General features: G+C 38.5%; 1 protein-coding gene and 1 pseudogene across 1 annotated transcript; both read left to right on the forward strand.

Annotated features, from left to right (window-relative positions):
• Window positions 1-245: 245 nt before the first annotated feature.
• On the forward strand, window positions 246-1,531 carry LOC146630041 (uncharacterized; annotated as a pseudogene).
• Window positions 1,532-2,103: 572 nt separating this feature from the next.
• On the forward strand, window positions 2,104-6,296 carry LOC146630042 (B-cell receptor CD22-like). The gene is made up of 6 exons (XM_085356765.1): window positions 2,104-2,323; window positions 2,428-2,661; window positions 3,387-3,647; window positions 5,852-5,933; window positions 6,013-6,073; window positions 6,153-6,296. The coding sequence occupies exons 1-6, from the start codon at window positions 2,104-2,106 to the stop codon at window positions 6,294-6,296; spliced, it is 1,002 nt and encodes a 333-aa protein (XP_085212891.1).
• The last annotated feature ends 6,809 nt before the right edge of the window (window positions 6,297-13,105 follow it).

The raw sequence follows: 13,105 nt of genomic DNA on the forward strand, positions 1-13,105 counted from the left end.
TATAAGAATGTATTATTTTTCAGTCTTTTCTCCATGTTTCTTAGTTTCCTCAGTCATATTTCCCTCTGTCTCTCGCTCTCTCTTTGTGTTCTCACTCTCGCTGTCTCTCTGTTTTTAGTCAGACTCTCATTGTGTGTTTCTCATACTTCCCAATTTATGTTGACAGTCTCTTGTCCCGTGTACATTGTGTTCAATTTTGCTTCCAAAGTCTCGTCAGTTAATTTTTTTTCAGCTGTGTTCCCCAGATGTGGCAGGCAGGTAGGTTAGGACCCAAATGTAAGACTCTCTGTCCTGATTCTCTCCTGTATATTGGCTCTCTCACTCTGTCTGTTGTTTTGATCTCCCTCTTGCTCTGTGCATCATTTGTTTAGAGCCTGCAGTGTTTGTATCCATGAGTATCTGCCAGTTAAGTTGGATTAAGTTATTTTTAATTTCCAGCAATGAAGCTGTTGTTCAGTCCAGCCTGATAATGTTACATTTGAGTCCTGACCTACCTGCCAGCCACACACAGCACTTCATGACATTTAAAGCTTCCTTTCTATGTAACCTCAATATTCCCATCAGTTTCCCCCTAAATATTTTATTATACAAGTTGTACTGATGAAAATACACAACAGATCATATTTTTTCTTTCTTATGATTTGCTTTGAGAACGAGCTGGCTATTCACAGTGAAAATCTTGTCCAACAGGTACAGCTGGGTCTTCCAGCATTTGGGTTGTACGTGAAGGAGAGGATCTTTCACTTTATAGTTTTTTGACTGTGTCTGGAAACACAAAGTTCTTCTGCAAGGAAAAATGTGAGCGAGCAGAAAACATCCTCATTAAAACAGATGAAACCACAGCTCAGAGCGGCAGATTCAGCATTGAATACAAAGATGCAGCTTCAGGAAGAGGAAGCCTGACTTTTACCATCACAAATATGAGAAAGTCTGACTCAGGAATGTACCGGTATGGTTTGGGTAAATCTTCAGCTCCAGATTCATACTCAGACTTTGAGGTCAGAGTTTCAAATGGTGAGTTTCTACTAAAAGTCAAAATTGGGAAACCAATCACCTACTCTCATACCTCCATAAACTCTCAGGATAAATACAGTCCTATTTAAACTTAGTCACTTTATGTATTTATTATATAATTCATGGATGTTCATCTATTTAACAGAAATTGCTAAAAACTCTAGAGTCTCCCGTGCACAGAGTGAGCAGGTACAGCATTGAATACACAAAAGGATCTGGGTTTGAACTTCGGGCAACCATCAGACATCTGACCAAGTCTGACACGGGACAGTACAGGTGTGGTTACGGGGACCCTTTATCTCCTGATTCATATGACACTGAAATTATTTTGGTTGTAGATGGTAAGTTTCTTTTCATAATAATAACAATTCTTGATATGTTCATCCTATAGCTTGTTGTTAAACAAACAAAATGTTGCAAATTAGGGATTAGATTAAAGTTCATAGTAAAAGATGCCAGTCTTTCTACAATTCTCTCTGTTTTGTCCTTTTTCTGCCCGTCCTTTCCAGCACTGTAGCAATCAGAATTATTGTTTGAAGACCAGGAGAAATGCCCAACAGATTTATTTTACCAAGTGGACCATCCTGGCTTTTGATATACTGGTAGATGGTCAGGTGGCCAGGAGGGGACAGAGGTGGAATGCTTTCCCTGCACCTGTAAATTGTTATTATAATTTTTTAATTATGATTAAAATAATCCCACTATTGTCCTCTCTCACGTATTCACAGACATTTAGGACATTATTGGACACAATATTCATTGTAATTGGGTCTTTTTCAGTTTAAACCTTTTGCAAACATATATGAGATTCTTGACGGGTTCCAGTCTCACTTTAAAGAACAGTATTATGCTGTATTCCGTCTTGTTCTCTATGAAACATGTTTAAATGGAATCTTAGAAATTCAATTCAGATCTATGAAAGTGAATATAAATAAGTCTGCTTTCTGATTTTTCTATAATGGGCTCTGTGTTACAGTGGTGACTTACACTTCTACTCAGGTCTGCGCCTTCAAAGGATCAACAGCAGAAATACACTCCACATTCAGATACCTATCGACTATAAATGACATAAAGACAAGAATCCAGAAAATGTTCTGGTTTACTACAGTCAAAGATAATGAGCCTGTGGACCTGAAAACAGATCCAGAGAATTCAGGTCGAGTTCAGTATCAGTGTGAAAACAACGACTGCACTCTGAGAATCTCATACCTGAGAGAGAGCGACTCAGCTGAGTACAAGTTCATGCTCATAACAAACGATCCAGGAGGGAAATATACTGGATCACCTGGAGTCACTTTGACTGTTACAGGTAAAACAATATTTCACTGGAATTCACTTTAAACATTTCCATGTGTATCTGTGCAGATGTTGAGATATTTCCGATATAATGTCATTGTTTTTTTTTACTCCCAGATCCACAGCTCCAGGTACATGTGAGGAGATCAACAGTAAACTCTTATTCTAACTGGACAGAGCTGACATGTCACAACAACTGTCAGCTACCTGATCAATCTTCCTACATCTGGTACAGGAATGGACACAAACTTTCATCAGACGAACAATATTTACAGCTGAACACATCTGATACTGTAGACAGTCTTTACTGTGCTGTGAAAGGATATGAGCGATTCCCTTCTCCAACAGTGTGTGAGTTCACTACTTTTTGTTTCATTAAAGGAATTATATTTAATTTTTCTTTATTTACGGGAATGTGTTTGTATGCTACTTTAGTCAAAATCCTTTCTTTTAGGGGGTTTACAATGTTTTCTTTTTAGAATATAAATTTTTTTAATTTGTTTTTTTACGACCATGTCGTCATTCTTATGTTTCCTCCTCCAGATGCTCCAAAGCTTCCCTCTGTGTCAGTGAGTCCCTCTGCTGAGATAGTGGAGGGCAGTTCAGTGGCTCTGACCTGTAGCAGTGATGCTAACCCAGCAGCTAGTTACACCTGGTACAAGGAGGATGTCATCAGCCCTCTCAGGTACCAAAAACAAAATTTTTTCAGATCCATCCGGCCTTCTCAATCTGGAAAGTATTACTGTACAGCTGATAATGGCCTGGGACAAAAGAGATCTGAAAGCAGAACTATTGATGTGAAATGTGAGTAAAATACATTTATAAGCTTTAAATTCTTTGTTCTCAGTTGAACAGTTAACATCAACTTTAGAGATAAGACTTAATTCATCATCATGAAGAGTGAAAACAGATTTACTGCACAATCATGTCTGTTTATTAAAATATAAGGAAGTTTGACAAAGAAATAGGAAGGTTTCTACATATTATTATTTTATAATTTTTGTTGTGAGAAGCCTGCAAAGACTTGAGTATATTTATAACCAACCATGTTGTCATTCTTATGTTTCCTCCTCCAGATGCTCCAAAGCTTCCCTCTGTGTCAGTGAGTCCCTCTGCTGAGATAGTGGAGGGCAGTTCAGTCACTCTGACCTGTAGCAGTGATGCTAACCCAGCAGCTAACTACACCTGGTACAAGGAGGATGAAAATTTACCAAAAGCATTTGGACAGAACTTCACCGTCACCAAGTTCAGACCTGAACACAGTGGGCGTTATTACTGTGAAGCCCAGAACAAGCTGGGACGTCATAACTCCACCTTACAGCAGACCATTGTGCCAGGTAATCATTTATATTTACATACTGGATACACTCAGAAAGGAGTGCAGTCAAAAAGTCAGGCACAATCTACATTCATGCACTATGGCTAATTATTGGATGGCACTAGAATTTATAATAACAGATCACTGTCAAAATACCTCAGCACAGATAGAACTGTATTACTACCTAAATGTACACATGTACAAGTATTTATTTTGCCAAAATGTTTCCTCTTCAGTGTTGTATGGACTCATAGCGCTGCTACAGATAATTAAACCAGAGCTGATTTTAAAAACTTTGCTCTTTTGAATCTACACTAATCCATCATCATCTTTAAAAGCATATGTTTGTATGGTGTCTGTCCTGTGAGGGCCAAATATCTCAAAATAATCATTAATGAGTTCAGAAAACCAGGCCTGCAACTTGATTTACAAAGATAATTTAAATATATTAAAAATAAAATACTGGCTGCACCTGTAACTGTTCAACTTGCCTGTGTGGTTAAACAGAATATGGCAGGAGTCCCACTGTCTGCTGTCAAGGCTTTCCTTATTCATGTGCTAAAGAGTCCTAAGAATCAACATTGTAACTTATCTATCACGATGACAAGAACCATGTTTATTGCTAATGCTAGTCCTGTTTCCATGCAAAAAGCAGATTGTAACTGATCTCAGAATACTGAAAGCAGAGCCAGTGACATTTTAACCTCCTGTTAAAAACCAGGGATTTATCCATAATGCCCATGTGCACCCAGCCAGATAAAGCTGCAGGCGACTCAGCTTGAAGTGATTTTTAATCGAATGCAGACGAGGCTATGAAATTAAGATGTGCTACAGTTTTCAGTGGAATAAGGGGCGCGCCCAGTTAACCCTGTTTTCAGAGACAATAGCCAACTGCTGCCACTGTTTATTGTAGGCTTTTTAATTTACAGTATAAAGTGCATTTAGACAACTGAAATGAGACCTCTAAAAGTTGATTCTGTTCATCTGGACGTAGCGTTTTGTGGGGGAAACGTTTCGTCACTCATCCAGGTGACTTCTTCAGTCTCAGCTGACTGCAGGTTTCCCCAACCTTATAAACAGTACATTTGCATAATGACTGAAACCAGCCCACTGAAGGAACAATGGGCTGGGAGGTCAGTTCCTTAATCTTAATTATGTAAATTCTCATGACCATTCATCAGCAACCACTGACCAATATCAGCTTTTAGATGTCCCCCATTACTGATGTAAATCTTACAGTCTAAGAAGGCTAACCTGCCACTTTTCATATCCTCCCTTTTGAATTTGATGTGTCGGTCCACCGAGTTAATGTGATCCGTGAAATGTGGTACGTCCTGAGATTTGATTTTCACCCAGGTGTCATCCACATATCTGAACCAATGGCTTGGTGGTGTTCCAGGGTAGGATAGCAAAGCCCTCTTTTCCATTTCTTCCATGTACAAATTGGCCACGATGGGTGAAACTGGTGAGCCCATGGCACACCCATGTTTCTGCCTGTAGAACTGACCCTTGAAGACACACATGAAAACACAGTTCCAAAAGCAAACACACTTGGTCGATGCTGAGAGGGGTCCTGTTGCTGAGGTTGGTGTCATCCTGTAATCTCTTACAGACTACCTCCAACGCTTCCGGGACTGGGATGCAAGTGAAGAGAGATGTAATGTCGTAAGAGATCATGGTTTCATCTGCCTCCATAATGACATCTCTCACCTTCTCAACACAATCCAGGGTGTTCTGGATGTGGTGTTCAGAGCTGCAAATCTTAATTTACATAATTAAGATTAAGGAACTGACCTCCCAGCCCAGTGTTCCTTCAGTGGGCTGGTTTCAGTCATTATGCAAATGTACTGTTTATAAGATTGGGGAAACCTGCAGTCAGCTGAGACTGAAGAAGTCACCTGGATGAGTGACGAAACGTTTCTCCCACAAAACGCTAAGTCAAGATTAACAGAATCAACTTTTGGAGATTTACTTTCCTGGGTGATTAAGAATGCATCAAGACGAAACTGACATGAGAGAAATTTTTTGATAAAACACTGTTTGAGATTAACAGAGTGAGGTCACGTTACTCTGCTGTGTTTAAATAGATTTCTATTTTTATTTTTCACTGGAGAAGAACTTGGCTTCTGTAGCCTAAAACTCCAACACTGTTCAGGCCATACACAGGTCGAACGTTATGGAATACTCAATTAACTATTAGTGCTTTACTTTGATCTTGATCAGGAGCAAAGAAGATAAAAGCTGCTGGAGTAACTGCTGCTGTTCTCCTGTCCGTCACATCCCTCCCTGTCTTCCTTTGGATTCGGTGAGCAGATCTGTCGCATTAAACTTTTACTTTTCAGTCATTGTGTTGTTCTTTTGTTCATTATCATTTCATTCCTCAGAAAAAAGAGGAATTCCAAGGAATCATCCAAGACTGAAGGCAGAGCAGACAACAAAGAACAGGTGAAACCAGAAATATAATTGCAGTAAAAAAAAAATCATCATTCACCATTCTAATCTAAGATCATTTTTTTCTATGCAGTGTGTCTCTGATCAGGAGGAGCCACAGGAACAGGATGATCTTCAGTATGCCAGCATCCACTTCTCTAAAAACCAGGCAGATCCTCTCTACAGCAACAGCAGTTCAGCCCCACAGACACCTGGAGGAACAGAAAGTTACACTTAAAAACTGAAAACTATTTGAATGAAAGAGTCCAGGCAACTAATCAGTCTTCCTAGATTGTATCACATCATCTCAACAAGAATAAATGTAACAAAGTTGTTGAACTTCATGCAGATCATACATGATTTAATTACGCTCACCACAGAAACATAAAATCTTTATTTTATTTTTTCAAATTACAAGTTTGACTCTTGTTAATATAAAAACCACCTACTTTAACTTTTTTGAGTTTACTGTGTTACACCGCTGTTAAATCAAATTAAAAAGTACAGCCCTGTGGTGAGCAGCTCCTCACATAATACGATGAGCCTCGCTAGAAGATTCAAATTAAATATCTGGGAAATGCATTGCCTGCTTGAGCATTCTTCTTCTGTTTTTAAGCTTTTTTTTTCCACCATCATAATATAATTTCATGCTACATACTCAGAATCAACTAATTTGTGTCTATGAACCAAAAGCCATTGATGAAGAGGATCCATCCAGACTGCACCCTGCAGTCAACAAGATGTGGTCAACAAAGCCAAAATCCCCATTAGCAGAAAGAAGCTGCATCATGGGAGGTTTGGTCTGTTCACTCAGTGAGCGTCATAATTTAGCCAGCATGGTGGCTACTGGAGCTAGTTTCATTTTCACAAACCAAAATAATCTTTTGCTGCTCTTTTTCTTTCCTCATCACTTGTAGAAAAATACACGTATGTGATCAAACATGATTATCATAGTCTGTTTTCTGATGTTTGATATCCTGATGTATTATTATCATAATCACATTTATTTCAAACTGCACAAAGAAATTGACTTTTTAAAACGATTAACTTTTTTAACAAATCATTAAATAACACCTGATTTTTCAATAGCACTTCATTACTCTGATGTCTCACAGTGATATATATGGTTTATAAAACATTATTCTGCTACACCTCAACTTCTATGTGACTTTAATTTTCCATGGTGCTTTTTTTTTTTTGCATCAATAAAATTGTATAATATCAGCTTATGTCATGTTAATGCTGACTGGCTATTTGATATAACAGATCCAAACAGAGCACACTATCTGGATCTAGGTAAAATGGTGAAATGTGTTTGTTTTGAAAGAAAATTACAAAAATAACATTAAATTCCTTACAAAAAAAATATAAATTATAGTGATTAACAGAAATATTCACAACAAATTCTCTGTAAAAACTCCCTTATGTATTGTCACAAACTGGGTCAAAGGGCAAAGAGAGAGTTCATAGGTACATCTTTAACTGAACTCTTTGTATCATGATAGTCCCATACAGTAGAAGACAAATTAGTAAAATCATTTAGCTACATTTATTTCTAAATTTACTGCTATATTTTGTGTTCTGTGCAAATGAACGCTGTCAAAACCACCAACACAAAGCACCAAAAAATGCCTTGAAACGTAAACAACATACATTATTAAAGTGACAGAACTTCAGGTTACAAAAAGACACAATCACTAATTAGTGAGATACACGAGTCTCACAATAAATCCACACATGTTGGGATTTATCATAAAGACAACACTAAATGCATTTGTACAGCTAGCTTTCTTCATAGACAAAAATAGACACGTGTTTGGATAAGAAAAAATAACTTCACCAAACATGGTGGAGGAATTATTATGGTATGTGTGGCTGCCAGTGTTGATGATGTGACTGTGGATATAAGCAGCAGACTGAATTCTGAGTACAGGTATACACTCTCTTCTCAGATTCAGCCAAATGCTGCAAAACCAATTGGATGGTCCTTCAGATTGCAAATAGATAATGAATCAAAGCATATTACAAAACCAACAGGAGAGTTTCTCAGTATTCATCAATGGCAAAGTCACCAGCTGATCTTAACACCTAGGAGCATCCTTTTCAGTTACAGAAGACAAAACTGAAGTCAGAGAGACCCACAAAGAAACAGCTACTAAAGGTGGCTGCAAGAAAGACCAGGCAAAGTGTCTCAAGAGACGAAACTCTTAAAGTGTTCCTGATTTTTTTCTTTCTTTCTTTTGTTTTACTGCCCTCTAGTGTTAGCTTGCAGCTTTGAGTTTCATCTCTCAGTACTCTCTCTCCCTGAGTGAAAAATCCTTTAAAGAATTTGGCCATTCAAAATAAATAAACTTGTTTGTATATTGATAACAAACACCTTAAGGTCTGATTTAATTCCATAGTAAGCACAGACCTTGCCCCAAATCCCCCCTAACCAGGCTAGCCCACAGGTCACATGACCACTACTTAACTAGAAACCATGCTTTTTTTTCTTCCCCTGTCATATATAATGAGTAATACATACAAATCATTTCAGTACATAGGTATGTCCCCCAATGTCCTGTTCGGAGAGCAATTACTTTCTAGCTGTCTGATTGGATTTTTGTTTTTAATAAATCAGTCTCATGATTGTGAGCCCCACCTAATGTGTAAACAAATGGAAGGCAGGCAGGGTAGTGAGGTGAGGAGACCAAAGACATTACTGCCAGGCAACCCTACATCTGATATGGCTCCCCAGTACCATTCCAGCCTTCCACTAGCACCTATAGTGGATCCTGTTGTGTCATTTGTAAGTATAATTGTCTTTATGTAGGTGAGTGCTAAGCTAGTGCTATGTAGGGCAGCAGATATCGATTGTTCAGATAAGAAATACTTATGTCTTATTAATGAGCAATAATAAAAAAAGAGAGTCTTTTAAAATGAATTGCTCATTGACTTCCATTTCAGACATTGCAATGTTTTAAATTTTAACTGGATATAATGGTTGTCAAAAACAACAACAACAACAACAACAACAATAACAACAACAACAACAACAACAACAACAACAACAACTAAACCCCTTTAGGTAATTTAATACCAACCATATCAATTTTTTTTTAAGAAAACCATTTTTAAAGCAAAAAAATCAAAGATCAAAGTCATTGCAATCTAAACTAAGACATAAAAATGTACATTTATCTTCTTAGACAGCTTTCTGACATCAATGAAGTAGATTAAGCATGTTTTCATTTTTATGAGTTTTTGTGAATGTGTGTGTCTGCAGGTTTAAGTGTACAAGTAAATAAAGGAGTTTGTGCCTGTAACCCTTTAAAGGAGTATGTGGTGGCTGCAATGAAGAAAAGCAAGAAAACAAAAAAAATATTAACACAATTTATATAGCACACTATTTTACATTATTTTACCTTCAATCTAAAAAATGTTTGAAATGAATATGGTCTAATACACCCCAAGCCCTCCTTTAAACTCACCACTGTTTGCTGCAGGTAGTGCTACAGCACTCCTACTCTGGAGTTTATCACATCAGTGCACTCCTGAACAGCGGACTTATTTTTGAACAGTAATAATAATTTTTTGCACATCAGGTCATCCTGCATACTAAGCCAACATATTGAGGTCATAGTTCTTTTGCACACATCTCTGTTTCACACTTTAATATTGTCTTCTTTTTGTCTTCATTTATTTATCTGTACTATTTATATTTTATATGTTCTATTTCTATTGTATATATTAATTGGCATCTCTGTGGGGACAGCAAAGAAAAAATTTCATTGCACAAAGAAATCCCTTTTTTTCTTTGAATACATGACAATAAACACTTTGAATCTTGAATCTCTTGAATCTACAGAGCTGCGTGTTAAACTAAGATAAGATGAACAAACAACTTCTGTTGAGAATTTTTTATAATCGAATTATTCAAATTACTCCGTGAATTGTTGCAGACCCATGCATTAAAAGATGTGAGACAGGTGGAGGACGATCCCACTCAGTGGCAGACCGGCTGTCATCCCATCCCATTGACCCAGCACCCAAGGGAGGCCATAGCGTCAAGGAGTACAGCAAAGGGCCACATTTCAGCCTGACAGCTTGATCATCTGGATGGGGAACTCTCCAGATTGTAAGTTACCAGAATACTGGAGATGTCATAGGATCCAGTAAATATTCCAGTAAAAGCTGACGTACTGAAGCAACTTCTTTACTCAAAGAATCTGACATTTAGAAAACCGTCACTCCCTTCTTGCTTCCTCTTCTGTAGTGCTAGCCAGATTTTGCTAGAAAATTTTAAATTGGATCTATTTAAATATTACAGCTTCCCATCCCACAGCCAAATAAAGGAGATGTGGGAATTTTTTTTAGTCTGTTACAGATAAAAGATAAGTTTATTGTATTTTTTGACCGAACAGGTACTCTTGTGTGTTCTGTCTTGCAATGTAAGAGACGCAGCAGCAGATTAGAATCAAGTATAGAAAGACTTTATATATTCTCTACATCACCAAATTAATACATGGATATTCCCTGGACAACGTAACCCAAAGTTTGCGCTCCATTCACGGGTTTTAGCAAAGTACACATAGCAACCTCCACATATAAAACATATTCCACCAGTAGAGAATCTGTAATGCACATAAAATAAATATAAGAGACTGTCGTCAATCGCAGAACAGTAACCAGACTCCTCCATGGCTCTGTGGCTGAAGAGTTCACTATATACAACACTTACTCATCATCAAGCCAGTCTATATCTGGAAAGAAATGTTTCAATATTCACCTCTCAGACTCACCAACATGGCCACCCACTGATGGCTCCAACCCTGGCGAGCTGCTCCCCCCATCACCCTCTCTCCACATTCCCCAAGTAAGGACTGATTGGAATCTCAACACTCTGTTCACTTTTCAACATACATCAAGATTTATACACCTGAGTCACAAACCCAGAATCCCTGTGATGTCCCCATTTTTACTTTATCATGAATATTATTACTATGGAAGGAGGAAATGCGCACGCGTGCACACACACACACACACACACACACACACACACACACACACACACACATTTTATAAACCCTCTGGTGACTGTTAACATATATGTGTAACGAGTATTTGAACCATTCTGCTTGATTTAGCTGCTGTCAAGTTTTAGCAAACAATAGCTGTAGGGCTCAAGTGTTGGACCGGGCATGACAGAGAGAAGCAGAGTGTAAATGGTAAATGGCCTGTATTTATATAGCGCTTTACTAGTCCCTAAGGACCCCAAAGCACTTTACATATCCAGTCATCCATACATTCACACTCACATTCACACACTGGTGATGGCAAGCTACATTGTAGCCACAGCCACCCTGGGGTGCACTGACAGAGACGAGGCTGCCGGACACTGGCGCCACCGGGCCTTCTGACCACCACCAGTAGGCAACGGGTGAAGCGTCTTGCCCAAGGACACAACGACCGAGACTGTCCAAGCCGGGGCTCGAACCGGCAACCTTCCAATTACAAGGCGAATTCCCAGCTCTTGAGCCACGATCGCCCGTAGTTTGAGATTCTTTCTTCCCTTAGAGAAATCACACAGGCTGGCGGCCTTACTGCAGACAATAATAAAAGGCACTAATTTACATGAGGAACAGATCATCAGAGAGAGCAAAACGAAACAAGTCTACCACCCACTAATGATGTGTCGGTCGCGAACGAAATGGCTCTTACACAGACACAGAGAGAGGCATGAATTTTCTTCAGTGTATTTCTGACATTCAGGATTTCTCTCGAACAAATGGCCATAATTTCCTAACCGTAGGGGCTAGAACGGTCATTCTGACACCGTTTTGTTCAGAAGAGATGGAGGAATCTTCAGGTGTTCATAATTCATAATTAAAGTATAAATTATTGAACATATATGACTTGCAATACACTGTAACTGAGTAGAGGCGAAGCAAAAACTGCCTTGACTTGCCCTCAAACAACATTTTGTAAATCGAAATCTATATCAGCATCAAAATCATTCTTTCACCATAAGAAACAGCAGGGGTTGGTGAACAGTCATAGAAATTTTCAGGGCTCTGTTGAACTCTATCAAAAAGATATGACGAGAGAAAAAAGTGCCTCATTTAGTTGAAGTTGAGTTTGAAATCTGAAGAAATCTGAGCGAGAAACAAATTTCCTACCCTCAAAAAAATGTAATTCATGACCAAACGGTAACAAGTGAGAAACAAATTCTTGAATTGTGAGCGTCAGGAGTGTCTGAAGATATATTGGCACAAGCCTCATGTCTCAACTTTGCTTTGTTAAGCAGATATGACAATTTGAAAATGTGTCTCATTAGAGAAATCCAGCGGTGATTTTGAACAAACTCTCCATTGACTGTCTATGGAGAGTTTTCAGACTTTGTGTTGACATTTTCTGAAAGCCAGCAAAAATACCTACGTTTTGATGTATAATTTGTGGGGGTTGAGTGGAAATTGAGCGAGTAGTAAGAAGTTGTTGGGACATGAAGAGAAAATTCAAAAAGCTCAAGTGTCCACTCTGAGTTAATTGCAACCATAACAACGCATGTATTTTCTGAAAAATCACAAAGCTGCAACTGGAAACTTAAAGAGGCATTAAATTAAAACGGTAACAGATATGAAAAAGCTGAATCATACATGAATAGCCCAATAATCTGAGAATGTTTTAAAGTTTGAATGGAGTTTCTACGTGAAAGTATAAGGATGTAGTTAAGTTTCAAAATCAAGCAAATTTTAGCAGAATTTTGGAAGTTTTCCATTCATTTTCCATGCCTGTGAGGCATTCACACAACTACACACTCCAAACACGCTGAACCAGCGGTCCCCAACCCCTGGGCCTCGGACCGGTACCGGTCCGTGAGTTGTTTGGTACCGGGCCGCGAGAGTTGAGGCTCAGGTGTGAAATGTAAATAATTTTTTTTTTCGGTACCGGTACTAGTTTTATTTTGTTGTATTTATCCGCGACACCTTAAAGGCCGGTCCGTGAAAATATTGTCGGGCATAAACCGGTCTGTGGCGCAAAAAAGGTTGGGGACCACTGCGCTAAACT

This window comes from Diplotaxodon limnothrissa, linkage group LG6 (genome assembly GCF_057381915.1).
Source record: "Diplotaxodon limnothrissa isolate DT_005_m linkage group LG6, D_limnothrissa_male_GT1.1, whole genome shotgun sequence".
Taxonomy (NCBI): Eukaryota; Metazoa; Chordata; class Actinopteri; order Cichliformes; family Cichlidae; genus Diplotaxodon; species Diplotaxodon limnothrissa.